We start from the raw sequence: 19,835 nt of genomic DNA, 5'->3' as shown, positions 1-19,835 counted from the left end.
GACAAAAGTGCACCAACGTAAAGTATACACGAATGAAAACACTGAAAGCTTAACAATTGTCCTTGTCTCCTTTTTCTTTCCATCGAACACAGTACTAATCTAGTCACAACATGGTGTTATTTGACTGAAGAACCGTACCTTGAAAATTTGTCACAAATGATTGCCTTGTGATTTGGGACTGGCCCATCCGGTCCATACGTCATACCTCAATTGTCTTTAACCTCGAGGCAGTGTAACAAACGCAGATCTCTGACATTTTCTGTCATCGACGTGCAAGAATCTTCTCGACTCAAAATGGCGATCCAAGACAATGCTTCAGTCCCAACCAGGAACATGCGGTTTTAGAAGGAGATGATCGCCTTGTACGTAGCTGTAGGTAAGTAACTTTTGACGCCATTCTATAAACATAAAAGTTGTCCCCAATTCGAACATCCACAAACAAAAGGAACCTTATCTTAACATGCTATCGTGTTGTCTGCGCATTGTGAAGGAGTAACATGAAAATGTAGGTTGATATTATTAAAGTCTGATGTTGGTGTGGTGTAAATGTACGACAGAGTCCCACATGACGGTGTGTACATTGACTGAAAGCGTCTGCTATTGTGATCTAAGTTCGTGTTGTTAAAGATTTCAAAATAGAGTTTGCTATTATCATATCATACAAGAAGTTGTGTACATTGACTGCAAGCGGCTGCTATTGTGGTCTAAGTTCGTGTTGTTAAAAATAGAGTCTACTATTATCGTATAAAGTGTCATTTAGCTTCTGTACATTGTCACTGCCCTGTTGAAGATTAGGTACACCATTCGTTCGTCGGCTTTTGAATAGCACGAGAGATCGTGAAAAGTAGAAGGTCAACTTGGCGATGGTTGAAACAAATTCGTAGTGAAATTCTTAATGAACTGGTCCCATATCCTCAACACGTACAACTCAGAAATGGATATCTCAACTTGGCGCTAAATGTAAGATATGAAAACACTTACAAAATGCAGACACAGCTTTTATTTCCAATCTCATACTACTGTCAGTCGGTCAATACAGGCTAGGATACATACTGCACAGACAATCTCATAAATCACCTTAAGGTGACCTTTATTTGCCTCTGTCAACTAAATTGAAAGAAACAAAACTACATATATACTGGACGCCGTTCTAGATTCTCTGTGTGTACGATAACCTATAATTTGTGCCAGTAAAAAGGTTAAGATTTTCGGTGCAACGTGGTACAATATGTCACACGTGCACGCGCGACACCTGGCCTTGTAGTTATCGCCTAAGGGCCCCAAGGCCTACATCCTTATTATAAGGACTTCTGGCGCCAAATTGAAGGGCACATCTTCCGTAGTCTTTTGTTTGTATCTAGCAGATAACACACTGAAAAGAATAGAATGAGGCATGGATTCTCAAAGTGGTGGTCAGAAAACCTTCCGGACGCTAAAAAAGCCCTCCGGTGAGGACACATGATACACCTAGACGCAATGTCTACTGACATTTACTTGTGGACATGTTTCAACTGTTCAAAACAGTAAGACAGCCAAGTATACACCAAAAATAGTTACTCAAGCAACTGGATAGAATTTTGAAACAGTCAGACATTTCAGACAGCACCCGCTGTCTTTCGTCAGTGACTAAGGATAGGACTGAGAACACCAGGTTTCATACCAAAACTCTGAATAGCCAAGTATATGTGCGACAATGATACAGACGAAGAGTTGGATATATTTTTAAAAGGGCGGGTATTTTGAATAGTGGAGACGTCACAATTTCGACCCTTTCGGGTACCATGAGTAATTGTGAACATGTTCCGCGGAAAAGTAATTGTCCTACCAACCAATCATATCGCTTATTTCAGTCATATAATACTCGGTGGTTTACGTAACCTGTATCTCACGCGGCACCTTCCTAGATCCTATAATATAAGTCTATTAACTATTATCATATAGCCAGACGACGTTGACCAATCAGAAGCCTCCATTCCATATCGGTTATGACGACATAATGCCAAAAAAGTGCCACAAGTGGTGATGAATGAATCTCAAGTGTGCCTTTATTACAATAAAGGCACTGTTCGACCGTTCGCGTTGCTTACTCGGTGATTTAATTCGGTCGTTATAGCAAATGACCAGACCTTCTGACACCATATTCACCTCGGGGCAGGTCATTAACCCTTGATTCTAACATCTGGCTTCAGATGGCTCCAGCTTTGTACAAAGGAGGTAGAATAACCTCCTTGTTTGTACTCACAACGTTTTTAGTGTGGTTAACTTGGATACTATCTTAACCTCCTTGGATTTAACTGAATTTGGAAAGATACTTGTGGACAAAGAAAATGATCAACTTTGTTTCTGTAGCTAGGAACACTGTTGAGCGAATCTCAATGAGGTTCGGAAGAATAAACCATCGCAACATGTTCCGCCTGCTGATAATGACCATGGTGGTTTCCTTGGTAACTCTCTTCATCTTCGGAAGACAATACAGCAGGTAAGTTCATATCTTCACTACAACTATATATGAAGAAAAGTCGTCTAAAAAAATGTTCTGAAGCAAGATTGAACTGTAATTTCTAAGACAACAATTGGACCTACCCAAATGTGCTACCGTCCGGATTTGGATATATAAGTTTTGGGGGTGTGTTGGAAATTACAGTAGAACCTTGCTTCAAAATGATTTTTTAGCAACACAGATGAACTTTCAAGCTAAAAACTTAAATTGCTTGACCCTCGGGGAAATGGGCGCCGCCATGTTGGTTTCTTACGTAATGAGTCGACCATCTTATCGCATGTTTGCAAAGCAAAACCGATTCTGTTTTATCCTAATGGGTCAATGGGAGCCGCCATGTTGGTTTCTGACGTCAAGGTTCGGCCATCTTGTTTTGGTTTCCAAACTGTGTGGTGTGGACATGAGGTTCAACATAATTTCTTTTTTCTGTTCTTGCCCCAAAGGCTGTACATGTCTACCAACTACAGCATCCATCCTGGTCATAGAACACAAGGAGAGGTTGAGCTGGACAGGAGAGAGATTGGTATGAAACCCTTAGCTCTGCCAGACGTCTCAACAAGTAAGGAACAGTAAGTATGGCGACACTGTATCTTTTTTTGTTCTTCAAATCTTTTGAAATATTGTTTCAGGAAGCACTGATCTCTTTGGCTTTGTAGTTACTGCAACAACAAATTGATGAAATTTTAGGTAACTACAACGACACGTATCATGCATTCAGCTGTAGATGTAGATTTTGTTTTGTAGTTGTATAACAGCTGTGAAGACCTACCCCCTATGCTAACATCCGGCATTGGATGGCTACAACTTTGTACCCACCATGTTCCGAGTGTGCCAAACTTTGCTGACTTTGGCATTCATAGACACAGAAAAATTACCGGGGCGTCGTCCTGGCCAGTTGGATACTTGGATACTTTATTAGCTTTCATATCTGAACAAACAAATACGAATTCGAAGCTAATCTTCCTGGAGTAATCCTGACCAGTTAACATCCACTTCTATCTTACATGTCTTACACATTACCAAATGTAGAATATCGGATCGGACATAAACTAAATCGGGATGACAGTCATGAAACCTCCACCAGATAGAGCACTCCATCTGTAGTACTAACACTTCATACATCACTTTGCCATTGGGTGAGGAATGGGACAGGACACGGAAACCTGCTTGGTCATAGAGGCTGCCGCGACTTCCTTTCATGTTGCTGCCGTTGGCTTTGATTGGGGTTGTTATAGCAACGTAAATAATAATCATTGACAATGGGTTAATAGCAGTGACCAATGACAAATTTTCAGGGTAAAATATTAGATCTTTGTCTGGCTAATAATAGTTTTAGTTATTCTCCTAGCAGAGGTTTTAGTAGTGGCTGCGATTTGTTTAGTTTGCTTCCCTTCCTTCTCTTTCACAGTTTGTGGCAGAGGTGACGGGAGGCAAACGAAAATAACTTGCGACCACTACTTGCCAACTGACCGAAACCTCTGCTTGGAGAATAGCTTTGGCAGGTCTAAAATGCATGGTTTCTGTAAAAAAATTGATTTCCAAAGTGATAAAGAAGATGAAATGGCATCTACTTTTTGGCACAGGGCAATAGAGGTAGAGAGGAACGCTCCAGACGGCACCGTGTGCGTAGAAAAACATCGCGTCGCCTTCCCCAAACTCCACAAGGTCGGCGGTAACACCATCAAGGAAGTGCTGCACCACTTCGGCTTCAAGCGGCGACTGTCTTTCCTCCTGCCCCTCCCCTTCAACAACAGCGGGCTCTACCCGTGGAACCTGAAGCCGGAGGCCTACCTGCCGCCACAGGGCGGTGCCTATGACATCCTGACGTACCATACCGTCTACGACAGCGCCACTTTCCATCAAATCATGCCTGAAGATACAGGTACTGCCTAAGTCCAAAGGGAGGGGGGTGTCGAATGTGTGGCACTGGCCAGACTCTGAAGTTGGAGCAACACCAGCTCCTACAGTCTTGTATATATAGCTTTCTTTGATTCACCTAGTACTATACCTGCCTACTTGTAGGACTATATCATGATCATGTCCATCTGTATTTCAATCTTAAGTTTGTGGAGTAAGCCGTGCATATCTAACCTGGGGCTATTTAATCTGTTATATAATAGATCCAACATGATAGATCCGGAGGCAAATTTGTGTCAAAATTTTGTTTGCATGTCTACAAACTGTCTTTACATTACGATAGTCTGGATATCTTCTCCCTCCCCTTATGTCACTTTGAAAGCCATTTTACTTCAGTTTTGTTTTGGTGACGCTAGCTAAGTAGCTGAAAATTGGGATAAATGGCAGGCGTGGCTACTGGCTAGTACTATTCATCTTCAGGATCACTGCCACACCTTTCAGATGGAGCACAATCCTGTAATAGCGTGCATAAGACCTGGAGTTAGATATGCACAGCTAATTTACAAAAATGGGGGTCTACCATTATATCAAATTCCCGGATATTAGTCTGCAAGGTGTGTCTGGTATAATAGTTGACTAATGCTAAAGAATAGCAATGATGGTTGCCTTAGGCATCAAATGCCAGACAGAGCCATAACCAAACTGGTTGGTGCCTTAAGGTAAAGCCCTCTTTTTTGTGCAGTGAATTATAAGATCTGAACAATGTTGTCTTCCTGTTCATGTTCAGTGTACATCACCATTTTTCGAGAGCCACTGAGCCATCTGAAGTCAACAATGAACTTAATGTCTGTGGCCTGTCATGTTCTCCCTTCCCTTCATCACTTCTGAAAGCCATTTTACTTCAGTTTCGTTCTGGTGACGCTAGCTAAGTAGTTGAAAACTGGGATAAATAACAGGCGTGGCTAGTATTCTTGAGGATCACTGCCACACCTTCCAGATTGAGCACAATGCTTAAATCATAGCGTACATAAGACCTGAAGTTAGATATGCACGGCTTACTCACAAAAAATCGAGTTTATCATTATATCAAATTCCCGGATATTAGTCTGCAAGGTGTGTCTGGCAAAGGCTGCTAAAAGAATAGCAATGATGGTTGCCTTAGGCATCAAATGCCAGACAATAATATAACAAACTGGCTGGTGCCTTAGATAAATCCCTCTTTTTTGTGCAGTTAATCCTAAGATCTGAACGACATTGTCTTCCTGTTCGTGTTCAGTGTACATCACCATTTTTCGAGAGCCGCTGAGCCATCTGAAGTCGACGATGAACTTCTATGGCCTGCCCGAGAGGTGGGGCATAACAGGAGACACGCCCGTCTCCACCTTCCTGGCTGATCCTGGCAAGTAAGTTGATCACACACACAAACATCTCAAAATATCATGTAGAAAACGTGATGAATGATGATGTATCATACTATCAACGTTGTCAGTAAGGTAGTCACATAGATACAAAGGAACAATAAGAAATGTAACAAGATGCAAGGTGAAAATGAAGGAAAGTAACGAAAAGGGCACTTATGTAACAAGATTAAACAAAATTTTCCAACACGAAGGGAAAGTGTGACTTCAGCCCAAATTTTCAAGTCAACCATATCAGTCTTTGTCAAGGAATGAGCAATCCATTGCTTCTATGACGTCACTATAATAGTATGCAAATAGAGCAGTGGATCAAAATGTGCAGAAAGTTTATGCTGTTCCCCATCTCTGTTGCAAAGTGGAGACAAGATCTCAACATTTCAGTGCTGAATGATGACCTAGTATGTTGTCAGTGAGGTATTTGCATAGTACAAATGATCAATAAGAAAAGTAACAAAATCAAAGATGAAAATGAAAGAAAGTCCTTATCAATGAAAAAGGCACTTATATAACAGCAACAACAAAATTTTCCAACACATAAGGAAGGTGGGAATTCAGCCCAAATTTTCAAGTGAACAGCACCTGTCTATGTCCAAAAATGAGCAATCTACCAATGACATCAATTTATGCACAAAGACCATGTGACTCAGAGAGGAAGGGATCAAAAGATACAGAAAGTTTATGGCTCTGTTGCAAATTGAAAACGAGATCTTGACAAATTTTAAGTGAAAGTTGCTGGAACAACTGATCTAACATTATGATGCTTTCTCAACAAAAACGTATCAGCAGATGAATACATATTTTTAATCCTACACAGGTATGACCCCAAGCTGAACTACTACAGGAAGTATCCAGTAGCCTTCAGCAGGAACTCTATGGCTATTGACCTGGGCTTTCCTCTTAAGTATCTTAAAAAGGTATGGAGTTAAATACTGCCAAACCTATATACACAAGACAGCATCTCCACATAAGGACCACATGGTTTATGTGACCACTTATTTGTGGCCGGCTGGTTGCTTAGATCATTTTTTCCTACTGACACAAGCTTTAAGAATCCTGTCTATAGTAACCACATGTCCACAAAGACCAGGTTGTATAGGTCCCGAGTGATCTTGTTGGGCAGTTTTGACTGGAATTTCATGATTGGAAGCAGACACGAAAATATGCTCTTTCTTGTATGTGTTACTTTGTAGGAAGTCCAATGGATGCAGCATTCTTACTTATCTAAGCTTGAAGTATCTGTATAGATGGTATAACCGCCCCTTGACGTAACATGCTATCTTAGAAAGAATCCTCCAAAAGCATCAGGAAAGATTTGTAACTTCTCACTCCCCAGAGGCGTCATAAAAAATTCAGAGTATGTACATTCGTCTTATTTTTGATAGGTAATGCCGAAAGACGTCAACACTCCAGAACAAATCAAGTCTCTAGTTGACGCCTACGTGTCCCAGATCGAGAAGGATTTCCACCTGGTGATGATCATGGAGCATTTCGACGAATCCATGGTCCTGTTCAGGCGAATGATGTGCTGGGACCTCCAAGACATCTTGTACTTCAAGGAGAACTCCCAAAGCTACTCGTACAAGCACGAGAACATCGCACCTGAGCTGGTGCAGTCTCACCGCAAATGGACCCCGGTTGACTACGGGCTGTATGACCATTTCAACCGCACGTTTTATGAACGTATCAGTCAACAAACGCCGGATTTTTGGGACGAAGTCCGTCACCTGAAAGAACTGAACAAGCAGATGCACGACCATTGCGACCGTGGGCTTGGCAACCCTCCTCTCACAGTCCCGGCAACTAAATGGAATAAAGAATTTCAAATAGACGATGAGTTCTGCCTCCTAGCCACCATGAATTTCAACTGTTACTACGCGCTTTATGCAGAACGTAATGCGTTGGATCGTAAGTTGGCCGAAAGACCGTCTTTGACACCAACGACGCTGCCCCAGAAAGATCTCAAAAATGTAGAAAATATGTGGCCCTTATTTAGAAATTACTGCGTATGGTGCGGGCGAGTAAAGAAGTACTGTAGGCCACAGGACTACCTAATGCATCTGAAGTATGAAGGGTTGATTAAGGTCGAGTAGAGTGATGCTGCTGTAATGACTTGATATTCTGATCAATGTAAAACGAAGTCACGTGCAGAAATGCAAAGTCACTAACAATGGAGTGAATGGGAACTGGTTTGGGATTTTGACAGAAGTATGTGGTGATCTGTTGTGCAATTAACTGGCTTCTACTGAATATGCCCATATATCATTGGCTAGTATGGTCAGTAACTTTCAGTGAAACTTTTCATCTCAAAGACAGAGAACTGTTTGATCAGATTTATATACCTGAATTTTCTCTTGACTGTTTCTTAAGTTAGTAAGTAAACAACATTTGCATTTGAGCCAAGCAATGAAGAATCAGACTTTATACTGTACCTTTAAACTTGTAGCTTATAGTCAGTGAATGTGATTTAATATAGATCAGGTACAGGTTAAGGTCATAGTACAGTTTTGAAAAACTTGTCTGTGTGATTTTAATCTTTTTACCAGTTTTAGAATAGTTTGATGCTTATCTGTTACACGTGAAAGTTTCATCTCATATATTAGATTCAGCCCTCTGTTTTGTTTATAAAGTCTGATTTTTTTCTCATTTACATTGCTTGTTTGCATGATCGAGTTACAATTTTGCGTGCTTGCATTTTTGTGTGCATGTACTGTATGTCTTTTTCTGTGTGCAAGTGCTAGCATGCAGAAAATAAGAATATAGTCCAAGCCCGGTGAAGGCAACAAAAGCAAGAATACTTTTTTTAAATCTTATATTACAAGAAGATTCTACATACAAATGATAAGAGACTTATTACTTATAAAATTGATGATTTCAAAGCTATAACTACAGACTAAAACTCACATCAAATGTGAAAAAAAAACAGTTGGACACATGTATACCCTGGATCATAGTAGAAGGTAGCACTAAGCAAGGAAGTTTTATAAAACCTCCTTGCACTACTAGTAAGTGAAATCAAGGCTGATTTTCACTGCCATTTGGTTTACAAATTGCACTGTCAATTACAGTAAAGCTATGCAAAAATTACCTCACATTACCAGACCAGAGTTATCATTACCTGATATGTAATTACATGTACAATATTCAGTTAAACTTAAAACTTATTTAACTAGAATCTTGAAGAGCTCTGCCACCACATGAGCATTCAAGCTATTTCCCAGTACCCTGTACCGCTGCTTAGTAGTTGTAACCTGGGGGAAAGTGAACTCGGGTGAGAAGCAGTGTAGGCTGGCCACTTCCCTGGGTGAGAAAAACCTCATCTTCAGTTGATGTAGAAGATCCAACCTTTCAGTCTGGTCCTCTGATTCGGATACTTTAGTGAAGATTTCCTTTGCATCTACATCTGTTTGAGAGAACAACACAGAGCCTGTACCCTCAACATAGTGTCCGTAGGCCTTAGTGAAGCAACAGGAACGTCTTGACCTGGGGGTCACAATGTCAAGAACCTTCCAGTAGCGGTCAAGAAGCTTGTCTTGGAGAAGGAGGCATTCCTCTTCCTCCTTAGAGTGTGGTGTCAAGAATTCAGAGATCTCCCGACAATTTGTTGTGTCTCTGTCTTCTGGATCAAATATACTGTACGGGCAAGGGATTGATTGGCTGCTCTGATGAGATGATTGATTGGCTACTGCAGATGAAGAAACGCCTTGATTGGCTGGTGCTGTTGACCCAATCAGAGAGTTGGATGGCATTTCTTTCATTATGTCAGTTTGCTGCTCAAATGCAAATGTTAGTGGTTTCCTCTTTGCCAACAGAAAGTACCTCAGTCTAGAATTGGGAATTCCAAACTGATTAGGCGACAAGAGAAATTCCTGGTAGGAATATCCACATTCCTCTAATGTGGCAATGAGATTACCTCTAGTTTCTGATGTCTCAAACCCTTTCACATTCTCCAGGAGGATGTGATTGGGGGGATCGGACATTCTGCGAAGGATATCCAAGATGTAGAGAAAACTCTTGGTTCTGGGGTCTGCAGTATCCCCTTTCAGACCCACGCGGGTGAAAGGCTGACATGGGGGGCTCATCATGAAGACATCGGCGTTCCACGACTGAAACTCGGGCAGTTTGATGCCAGTTATATCCCGCTGGAGGAGGTTGACGTGAGGAAAATTGTGTCGGTAGACAGCGTTTGCAGTGGTGTTTATATCCAATGCAGCCACTACAGTAGCTGGCATTTTGCTCTCGAGGATAGCATAGTGCATGCCCCCCACCCCACTGTAGAACTCCACCACTCGCAGTGGTTTGGGCTGGTCGTTCTCGGAGTGCATTGTATCGTAAACAGGACTGAAATATGCACAAGACTCGTTAGTAACGCTTATGCAAAGAGTAGACAACATGATAAGAACCAAAGAACGTGCATGTGTACGTGTGCCCCCCTCCCCCACGAAAGAAGAGATTTGTAGGCTGTTTGTAAATCATTTCGTACAACCTAAACCTACGACTTGAAAATTTCTTAACACCATCTATAGATAAACAAGTTCTAAGTGAACTTTTGATCAGAAACCGTACCTTTGAGTCAGAATTCTTCGGATTTTGGGTCAGATTTTCGTGTGTGTGGAACTCACCAACTCACACGAGCTTTGCTGAGGTCAGAGGTGAAAGGGCAAATTATCTGCGTCATAAATGAGACAACAAGCAAACAAAATAAATTTTACAAGCTAGAAATAGCCAATATATGCATCATGCTTGTATTTCTGTCACATATCAACATATACAAAATATATATAGTATAATTTTATAAAGTTGGTTTATTTCTATCAAAAAGTCTTATTTTATACCGAGTTCCGTTTTGGTTCTTGACGTGTGCATGCGGTAGAACAGAAGAGATCCAAAATGGCGTCCCTTCTGTATCGGGCAGCCTCGACCGCTGGAAGGACAGTGGTGCAAAACGGACAAAGGGTGAGTGCAGGTCCATCAAAATTACTGTAAAATGTAGAACGCATACTGAACTTCCATTGCTGTCAATTCTAGAGCCATGACACAAGTTAATGACGTGATATGGCTCGTGTTATGATGGTATATGGATGACCCCTCCCCCGACAACAAAAATGACCTGTGTTCAGTATGTAAAGAATGCCGGTCAGAAAATCAGTAAATAAGTACGTATAATATGTAGTTTATTAAATGTAACTGATTCATACTTTTTAATGAACAAAGAGTACCAAACAAAGTTGACAGTATCGTACAAATAATGCAACCAGAAACATTTGACCAGTAGGTAACTTGATATAGCAGTTATTTATGTCCCATATGCATCATTCACTGTTGTCATGAACCCACAAGGAAAAACGGAAGCATATCATAATATGCCAAGGAAGTGTCATAAATTTATATTCATCATATTAACATGTGGGAAAGCTGTCATCTTTGTTTTTGTACAACTGACATACATATAATTACCACCCAAAAATTTGATCTCTGCACTTCATTCCAAAAGCGAGATCAAATCATAGATACATGGCCATAATGTAACCCATATGCTGTCATTATAGACATTATTATACGTAACGCATATGCTGTTATTGGTAATATTTGTTATAAATGTAAGATATCATATATTAGCCTTGTAGTGTTGTTCTTTGATAGTTGTTCCAATACATTGTACTACAGTCGGTTGAAGAAAAGACAGATTGTAAAGGAGCAGTCTAAACTGGAAGAACATCATATAGCTACCTGAGTAACCTGACTAAACTCTAGTCTACTGACTCTACTCTACTAGTGCATACTCTACTCACATACAATTGTCAGTTAGGTTCAGTCATTACAATCTTTAAATGCCCTATCCTCTAGGCACTAGGAGTCTGCCCCAATGTCCACGTGACACAGCAGAGAAGGAACCTGTCCCTCCATGAGTACCACAGTCTACAGCTGCTGAGGGATGCCGGGGTGGTCACGCCTCGCGGAGAGGTGGCCAGAACACCTGAAGAAGCCTTCGAGAAGGCCAAGAAACTTGGTAAGAAATCATTAGGACATTCTGTCTTGTACTAGTGTACTGTAATTTGGTGCTGAAGTAAACTTCTACTGTACAGTCGCTATAGTGTAAATAGTAGGACATTAGTTATTGTTTGTTTGTGTTTGTCTTAAATCTTATTACTACATAAAGTTCTTTGTATTTGTTTTATATGGGCCATGTACCTGAAACAAAGAAGTTTGCTGTGTTCCTGGACATCTAATCGTTGCCAACAAAACAAACCATGAATGAGTAAAATGAATAGCTAAAATTCCATGCTGTTTTACACCTACACCTGTTGTACACCTATTATACACCTGTTGTACATGTAATACACCTGTTATGCACCTACACCTGTTATACACCTATTATACACCTGTTATACACCTGTTATACATTGTACACCTGTTGTATACATGATGTTGTACACCTGTTATACACCTGTCATATCCATGTCCAGGTGGAGAGGATGTCGTGATTAAGGCGCAGGTGTTGGCAGGTGGGCGTGGCAAGGGATCCTTCGACAGCGGCCTCAAAGGAGGAGTCAAGATTGTCTTTTCGTAAGTCCATGTACTCTGGATCTTTTAACTTCAGCCTGCTAAGGTACAAGTAGCCATTTGGCAGCAATGAATGAAAATGTGTTTTTGTAAACAAACTTAACCATGAATAGTAACAGCATATTCAAGAACAGAGCTGAGATCGCTAATGGAAGACCGGACGGAGTGGGGCAGAAGGACTCATTGTCTCCCGAGATGACATCACAGATGTCCTCGTTCAAGGTTCAAGTAACAGCATGGGCTGATCAAAGTCAAACAATGAGTGGGACGTGGAAAAGATTTCAAGCTGGAGACAGCCATGATCCACACTTCTGTTTCAGTTTGTTCAGGTACAGGGAACATTGATGTTCAAGTCTAAACCTGTACCTAAACAGTTTTACACGTACTGGTACAGGTACACTTGATGTTCAGGTCTTGACCTGTACCTTAACTGTTCTACAGGTACTGGTACACAGCCCTATTAGCAAAAGTTGAGTGATTTTGTCCTTTTTTTTTTGTCCTGATTGTAGCCCCGAGGAGTGTCAGGACATTGCCACCAAAATGCTGGGCCACAAGATTTTCACCAAGCAGACGGGGGAGGCAGGGAGGATATGTAATGAGGTCCTGCTGGTAGAGAGGCTGTACCCACGGAGAGAGTTCTACTTTGCCATCGTGATGGAGAGGGCATATGGGGTGTGTATGGATAAAACTGTTTTTAATCTACATACACGTACAAGTGGGTTGGTATCCGACTGGTAAGACTGGCTCTAATAGCAGGCACAGGTTTGATCCCTGGCACTCCTGGCTGGACTTTATGGCTTGATTTACACACAGGTTTTCAGAGTCAACTCGGGGCTGTGTGTGAGGAGCTTTGGGCTGCTCAAGTGGAGTTTTACTACTCCAAAACCCTACTTGATTGGCCTGGGATTCTCCTTGCACAGTCCTGAGTCGACTCAATAATGTGTGTGTAAACTCAGCCTATGTCCTTGGGAAGGAGACTTAACAAAACTTTCCTTATTCCACCCAGGTGTAAAAATGGTACCTGACTTAAGTTGGGGAGGTAAAAAGGTTCACATGGTGGAAGGAGGAGGGGGTTGGGCTTCACCTTCCAATATCATGCCCAAGACACAGTGGATTAACAAGCCATTGCCTATGCCGCCTGTATAAGGCTCTGGGACTACCTTTACCCTTTTACACTGTGTATGCAAAACATCATGTACCTACTGTATCCATAGTGCTACACTACAGTACAAAATTGAAATCAATTAAGCAAAGTTACTAGTTTCTTTCTACTGACTCCTTTGATTACTACAGAATTTGAGTGATAAGCCAAAGACTTGAAGGGTGAATGGTTTTGAAAGGGGAATTGTTTGAAATTGGTTAACTTAGAGTAAAAAAGCTTGCTTTGACAAACTTAATTATACAATTACGGCAGGGTGTTTGACCCAGAACCCAGCGGTCTCCGGTCCAAATCCCCTGGTGCCACTGATTTTGTGCCCTTGGGAAGGGTACTTTACACGACCTTCCTCACTCAAGTTTAACTTATTGTTCTCTGTACCTAGCACTGTTAAAATAAGTGTGTGTGCAGTGTAGTACAGTTCCACATCGTCCATGTCTGTCCAAAAGCAAAATAAAAGAAAATAAAGCGTAAATGTTTGTCTCGTGTAGGGCCCAGCTATTGTAGCGAGCTCACAGGGAGGAGTCAACATTGAGGAGATAGCAGAGGAGTATCCAGATGCCATCATCAAGGAAGGCATCGACATCGTAGATGGTTTGTACATATTTTGTAGATAGCTTCATTTTTTGTAGAGATAACAACAATATTAGCTGTTACATTGATGAAGGTTAGACATCCAGGTAATAAGATACGCTAAAAATAATACGCTAAAAATAGTTCCTCAAGCAACTGGATAAAATTTTGTAAGAGATGTTTCAGGCAGCATCCGCTATCTTTCATTAGTGACTTAAAGATATATTAGCTGTTGTTTATGCTGAAAATGATGAAAGATCAATGAAATTATCATTGGTGAAAAAATGAATTTTGAAAAGTAAAGAAACTGTACCGGTAGCAGTACTGATATGTCATAGCTATGTCGACAGAACTAAGAGCCCACTGACTTGTATGCAGTTGTGTTCAGACTCCTGTAGATAGAAAACAGCTTGTAAAATGTTATATTTGTTGTAAGGATTATGTTACAATGGAAAAATGGTACACCAGTGACATGATAAAAACACAAAGCCTCCACTGGCTATATACTTTGTCTTAATACCATGTACAAATTGAGTTACTGTAAACACAATATATCATCCAGTTGTACTAACCCATGTTATTTTTACCTGGGTGCCAGCCTTTTCCCTTTGACTCTGACTGCCCATAAATTTTCCAAAAACAAAACTTGCACCCGTGTAACATGTTTCTTCACACTAACCTGTTTCCCAGGGTTGTCACTTGATCAAGCCCTGAGAGTAGCAGAAAGAATGAAGTTTAGTGCCAAACTACAACCTGAGGTATGGTATATATCATCCTGTTCATGGGAAGGGTGAGCCTTTATTGGTATAGTAGACTGGAGAGGCAGAGAGTTTTAGCCTGGTATCCATCCTATCATAGGTCCAGTTTGCTTCTCAGATTGCTTCCCTGCTAAATAGCTGGGTAGCTGTGGCACCAAATAGCTGTGAGTTTCAATCCCGGCTGTGTGTGTGTCGCTCACCAGACATGCACACTACTGGAAAGGGTCGCAGTCCTTTGAGCTGGATGTTAAGTCGCGGTCCACTGTTCATCGTAATTGACAAAAAGAGCGCGAGAGGAATTTCCCCGGTACAATGAACCTGTAAATACTGTACATAGCGCCTGTCTCCTCTGTCACGACCAGTGGAAGAGCTTTGTAGTGAGCTAGAACCAGATCAAGACCACTGTCACTGTCACAAATAGATATAAAAACGATTAGTATTTAGACATTTACCACTGATTCCCTCTGAGTCAAACAGAGACAGTCTTCAAAATTGGTAACAGGGTTTGAACAAGCATTCCGAGCTTTGATCACTGTTTCTAAGAAAATACTCAAAATGATTAGTGACATAAGGACCAAGCATTTCAATGTAGACGAGTGCCAGACGATTTGACAAGAAAGCAATCAGAGGAGCAAACCAAACTAGAATAGGATGGATATGAAAAAAAAGAGTCAGACAAAGCTACTCCAGCCACTATACCAACAAAGAATTGCCCCACCCTTTTCTGTCGTTGTCCTATATTTGTAACTCCTTCCTCTGTTGTGTATTCCTCTGTGTGTATAGGGCTGACTATTGAACAAGCCAGAGGTGTAGCCGCCAAGATGAATTTCCAGACAGACCTTCAGGAGGAGGTGTGGTCTAGAGAAGAACTGATCGCATGTTGTTGTTGTTTCCTTGATATGGTTGATGTCCTTAGACTCCTAACCCAAATGTTGGTTGTGCTATTGTGCTTGTACTGAATGATTTTTAAGGCACAGAAGTGTCAGATGTTTTGTGTGTGACTTGTTCTTTTCTTGTCATGATGCTACCCCTAACATGTATGTCCACAACTTGCAGGCTGATACACACACATAGCAATAACTCTTTGTCCATTTCATCATGATATTTGCTGCATGTCAGTGTGTACTAAGGTTGACCGCCATTGTTCTCCATTGACTCTAGTCAATTGCTAGTCATTGTGCCCCCTCCCTTTATCAGTGTATGAATTTTGTCATGTGTTGAAAGTTCAACTGTTGGGACTTATGTGTATCGATCAGCAATTTGTAACTTCAAACTTCAAACTTCATAGTCTACAAACAACACAGGCTATATAATGTCTTAATGACCTACACAATGTGCCAAGGCGTCTAATATGTATATTGAGGCATATCCATGATGATCTTAATTTGTGCATGGGCCAATATGAACAAAGAATTTTAACTATTCATACCACTTTAGTGGATGTTGGCGAAAATGGTGTGCATTCCCACTGCGATGCAAGCAGTTTTTGTAATCTGCTTAAAGCTTTAAGCGTAAATTCTTTTGGAAAAAACGAGTTGGTTGGTTTGTATGTGTAATTTAGAACTAAGTTAGGACGGAGGAACTAGTAAGTTAAAGTAAAGTGTTGTTTGATTAAGTATTGTTTGATAATGACATGAAAGCAGAGCTTTGCACGGCATGTTGTACTCATCCACTACTATTAGTATTGCTTGAATAATACATGTTACAGTTCATTTAATTTGGGATTTCACCCCTGCAACATGTTTCTCCTACAGGCAGCAGAGATGATGGTGAAGATCTACGAGATGTTCAGCAGGACGGATGCCACCATGGTGGAGATCAACCCCATGTCAGAGGACTCCAATGGAAAAGGTGGGAACATACAAGTGGTTTCAATAGGGCTGTCTCCAGCTTTGAATTTCTTTCTGTCCGGACTCTTTGTTATGGAGCCCATGTTGTTAATTTCTTGATTTCCGATGTTGAATTTGTCATTCTAATCTTATGAAAATACATTGTACATTTTCGTAAATTTCATGTCATGGAGGGTTTTTTTTGACGGATGGAGACACTTTTCTGTCCATCTCAACAAGCCACATTGGTGGCAAAGATTATCATTTATTGAAATTTTTTTTTGAGCACCTTTCCCTGACTGACCTGCAGTACTGGTGAATCATGACAGGTGGCACTGCCACACAGTGTGAATCATTTTTGTTTGTTTGAATGTTTGATTCATTGTCTCTTGTCCTCCACAGTGTACTGCATGGATGCTAAGGTGCGTTTCGATGACAACGCGGAGTATCGCCAGAAGGACATCTTCGCCCTGCGGGACTGGTCGCAGGAGGATGAACGCGACATCCAGGCCGCCAAGGCCGATCTCAACTACATCGGCCTGGATGGCAACATCGGCTGCCTCGGTACGAAAAAACAGCACCGCATTCCATCAAATTCTATACTTCAAGCTGTCTATTGTTTTTTAAGACAAATTGAATTATCTATAAGTGGACATACATGTAAGTGTGTTCCAGTCACTCTTCTTAATCTTAAAGATCTTAATACTGTGAAATTATTTTGGAAAACTCTTTTTTTCTGCAATTTACATATACCTACCACAAGCCTGACCTGCAGTGCTAGTAGTACACAACAGGGGGCACTGCTGCACAGCACTGAAATACACAATAAATTGAATAAGTTGTCTCTGAGGTTAAGTGTCATTGAACTGCTCAAAGTCAGGAACTGTTTCTTAAAGCATTACATTTGTATCAGGAAATGATAACACAACTGTACTTTTGGATATTACAAATGCTAAACTTTCTTCCAACAATAAGGTAATCATGGATCAAATTCCATCTGTGCATACCTTAGTGTTGGAAGAAAGTTTTGTATTGTATTATGATTACTGCCAATACAGATGAGCTTCTATGATGTATTTGTGGATGTTTATTTTTAAATTTAAAAAGTCTGCAATCTGAGATGACATAACTTGTTCCGCTACTAACTTCCAGCACCACATCTAGAATGTATGAGTATGCATGCACTGTACTTTCTTCCATTCATTTACCTGTTACCTGTTTGCACCTGCCTGTCTAGTGAATGGGGCGGGGCTTGCCATGGCAACCATGGATATCATCAAGCTCCATGGAGGGTCTCCAGCCAACTTCTTAGATGTTGGCGGCGGTGCCACGGCAGCGCAGGTCACGGAGGCCTTCAAGCTCATCACTTCTGACCCTAACGTAAGTCAAAGTACCCACAATTTGTTTCCGCATTAGCAATTTCTTCCTTGAAGTGAAGGTATGGTTTTATCTTTCTGTGTGTCAGTACAAGTATGTGTGTGAACAAGGCATTTACATAATTTTTTTCAGTTGTCATGCTTTGATTGTGATGATGTTTGATATATGCCATGGATACTAGGTATTGTGATCCCAAAGATGCTCCTCTTTTTGGGCCTCCTAGAGGCTTTCCACAGTACTGCAGTGGAACTTCTTGTTTTTGTATCTTTTGTTCTGGCTGGACATGCTGCATTGTATGGTCCCGATTTTAAGTGGCAGAGAGCTTATAGGGTAGGGAAAAAGGGGGAAAAGTTCGGGCCTCCTAGCAGCTTGTTACAGTATTCATGACGGCTCTTGAGTTATGTTTGGGGCTGTGCACTTTTCACTGCAGTATGACCTAGCAGTGGGAAGTAGAACCAATCAGTATTGCCCTGAGAAAGGTGGAAGAAGGACCATCAAAATGGTGGCAAGTAGATCATTTTGGTTGTGCAACAAAGAATGGTGTTATGATAAAATGATCAGTGATATCTGTCGATCCACAGGTTCAGGCCATCATGGTGAACATCTTCGGAGGCATCATGCGCTGTGATGTCATCGCCCAGGGGATCATCGACGCCGCTACAGAGCTGGATCTCAAAGTTCCCATCGTAGTGAGGTTGCAAGGTACGTGTTCACACTAAGTTTTAGAGCATTTGCTTTACACTGTTCTCTGAGGTTGAAGATCAAAGTGTTTTTGCTTGGCCACCAATAACATAAGCACAGCTGTAAAGCTATTTGGTGTTAATAAAGTCTTAGACTGAAAGGTATCAACATGATTTTTTTCTGTATACCTGTACTGCTGCAGTTAGCATTTAGACACCAGAAATACCTCCACAAGTTCAATTTTACCTGCAGTAACAATATGTATGTAATATGTGCCCTGACAGATGGGAAGGCAAACCCATGACAGTAATTGTATTGTTGTTGTTTTTTTTCTACAGGAACACAAGTAGATGACGCCAAGGCTCTCATCGCTGCTAGTGGACTGAGAATCCTAGCCTGTGACAACCTAGATGATGCAGCTAAGATGGTACATCTCTCTTAAGATCATTTTGAATCCTTCTTGAAATTCCTCCAATATTCTGTAGGATTCTTCCAGACATTTTGCTTTTCAATTTTATGTATAATTCCTAACTTGACAACAATGTATTGAAGGAGACAGCTAACTAACTGTACCATTTATCATGAAATACATGTACAATGTATTATCAAATTTGCAGTGTTTTTTTAAAGGTTTGAGGTTTTCTGTGTTACTATGCACTACTGTATTGTTTCAACCATGGACTTAAAACATTGCAAATGCTTCCTATACCTTCCTACTGTGAAAATAAGTTCCTGTGAACTTAATATCGATTTATCAATATCTAATGATTTTCCCTCCCTTTATCCCAATTCAGGCTGTACGGTTGTCTACCATTGTGCAACTTGCTAAGCAGACAAAAGTCGATGTGAAGTTTGAGCTACCAACATTCTGAGCACTCTCCCTCCCAACCCCTCCAGTCTGTTGGACTGTTCCAGAATGTTGTATGTATGTATCCAATATGGGAAGTACCAAGTAGAGAATATTGACTTTTCGGGGGTTTTAAGAATTTCTATGTTGGGTTTTGCTGTCAAATGATATGCAAACTGAATGAACAGATTTGTGTAACCTTTTGTCTGACTGTAATAATGTGTCACTAAATATACAATACAACAATAAAATATGAAATATTCAATACAGTATAACACCTT

The 19,835-nt window shown here is 40.9% G+C and overlaps 3 protein-coding genes across 5 annotated transcripts; 2 read left to right on the top strand and 1 right to left on the bottom strand.

The window, feature by feature from the left end:
* The first annotated feature begins 133 nt into the window (after positions 1-133).
* On the top strand, positions 134-8,419 carry LOC136422565 (galactose-3-O-sulfotransferase 3-like). Of its 2 annotated transcripts, none has more exons than XM_066410353.1 (7): positions 134-372; positions 2,350-2,479; positions 2,941-3,066; positions 4,081-4,379; positions 5,631-5,757; positions 6,587-6,686; positions 7,155-8,419. In XM_066410353.1, exons 2-7 carry the CDS (start codon positions 2,376-2,378, stop codon positions 7,860-7,862), a joined length of 1,464 nt encoding a protein of 487 aa, XP_066266450.1. In that variant the 5' UTR covers positions 134-372; positions 2,350-2,375; the 3' UTR covers positions 7,863-8,419. The 2 variants fall into 2 exon arrangements, with proteins under 2 accessions (XP_066266450.1, XP_066266449.1); XM_066410352.1 differs by having other exon boundaries at positions 134-376.
* Positions 8,420-8,543: 124 nt separating this feature from the next.
* On the bottom strand, positions 8,544-10,456 carry LOC136422566 (tRNA (cytosine(38)-C(5))-methyltransferase-like). Its single transcript, XM_066410354.1, has 2 exons — positions 10,336-10,456; positions 8,544-10,110 (listed from the first exon to the last, which is right to left on the bottom strand). The coding sequence occupies exon 2, from the start codon at positions 10,092-10,094 to the stop codon at positions 8,931-8,933; it is 1,164 nt and encodes a 387-aa protein (XP_066266451.1). The 5' UTR covers positions 10,095-10,110; positions 10,336-10,456; the 3' UTR covers positions 8,544-8,930.
* Positions 10,457-10,602: 146 nt separating this feature from the next.
* On the top strand, positions 10,603-19,799 carry LOC136422766 (succinate--CoA ligase [ADP-forming] subunit beta, mitochondrial-like). Of its 2 annotated transcripts, none has more exons than XM_066410634.1 (12): positions 10,603-10,725; positions 11,617-11,779; positions 12,237-12,336; positions 12,843-13,005; positions 13,981-14,083; positions 15,604-15,671; positions 16,575-16,671; positions 17,052-17,213; positions 17,887-18,029; positions 18,608-18,728; positions 19,046-19,134; positions 19,502-19,799. In XM_066410634.1, exons 1-12 carry the CDS (start codon positions 10,660-10,662, stop codon positions 19,577-19,579), a joined length of 1,353 nt encoding a protein of 450 aa, XP_066266731.1. In that variant the 5' UTR covers positions 10,603-10,659; the 3' UTR covers positions 19,580-19,799. The 2 variants fall into 2 exon arrangements, with proteins under 2 accessions (XP_066266731.1, XP_066266730.1); XM_066410633.1 differs by lacking the exon at positions 15,604-15,671 and adding an exon at positions 14,753-14,820 and having other exon boundaries at positions 10,604-10,725.
* Positions 19,800-19,835: the final 36 nt, after the last annotated feature.

Source organism: Branchiostoma lanceolatum, chromosome 17 (genome assembly GCF_035083965.1).
Source record: "Branchiostoma lanceolatum isolate klBraLanc5 chromosome 17, klBraLanc5.hap2, whole genome shotgun sequence".
Classification (NCBI taxonomy): Eukaryota; Metazoa; Chordata; class Leptocardii; order Amphioxiformes; family Branchiostomatidae; genus Branchiostoma; species Branchiostoma lanceolatum.
The sequence above is the reverse complement of the archived record's forward strand: the minus strand, read 5'-3'. Positions and strand labels throughout refer to the sequence as shown.

What these genes read in the sequence shown, in the direction of transcription:
- LOC136422565 (XM_066410352.1), top strand. Translation starts at nt 352, where the DNA reads ATGATCGCCTTGTACGTAGCTGTAG. An exon ending in GTCTCAACAAGTAAGGAACA is followed by an intron (nt 3,067 to 4,080) that starts GTAAGTATGGCG and finishes TTTTTGGCACAG; the next exon opens with GGCAATAGAGGTAGAGAGGA. An exon ending in TTCCTGGCTGATCCTGGCAA is followed by an intron (nt 5,758 to 6,586) that starts GTAAGTTGATCA and finishes AATCCTACACAG; the next exon opens with GTATGACCCCAAGCTGAACT.
- LOC136422766 (XM_066410634.1), top strand. Translation starts at nt 10,660, where the DNA reads ATGGCGTCCCTTCTGTATCGGGCAGCCTCGACCGCTGGAAGGACAGTG. An exon ending in AGAGGACTCCAATGGAAAAG is followed by an intron (nt 16,672 to 17,051) that starts GTGGGAACATAC and finishes TGTCCTCCACAG; the next exon opens with TGTACTGCATGGATGCTAAG. An exon ending in TCATCACTTCTGACCCTAAC is followed by an intron (nt 18,030 to 18,607) that starts GTAAGTCAAAGT and finishes GTCGATCCACAG; the next exon opens with GTTCAGGCCATCATGGTGAA.
- LOC136422566 (XM_066410354.1), bottom strand. Translation starts at nt 10,094, where the DNA reads ATGCACTCCGAGAACGACCAGCCCAAACCACTGCGAGTGGTGGAGTTC.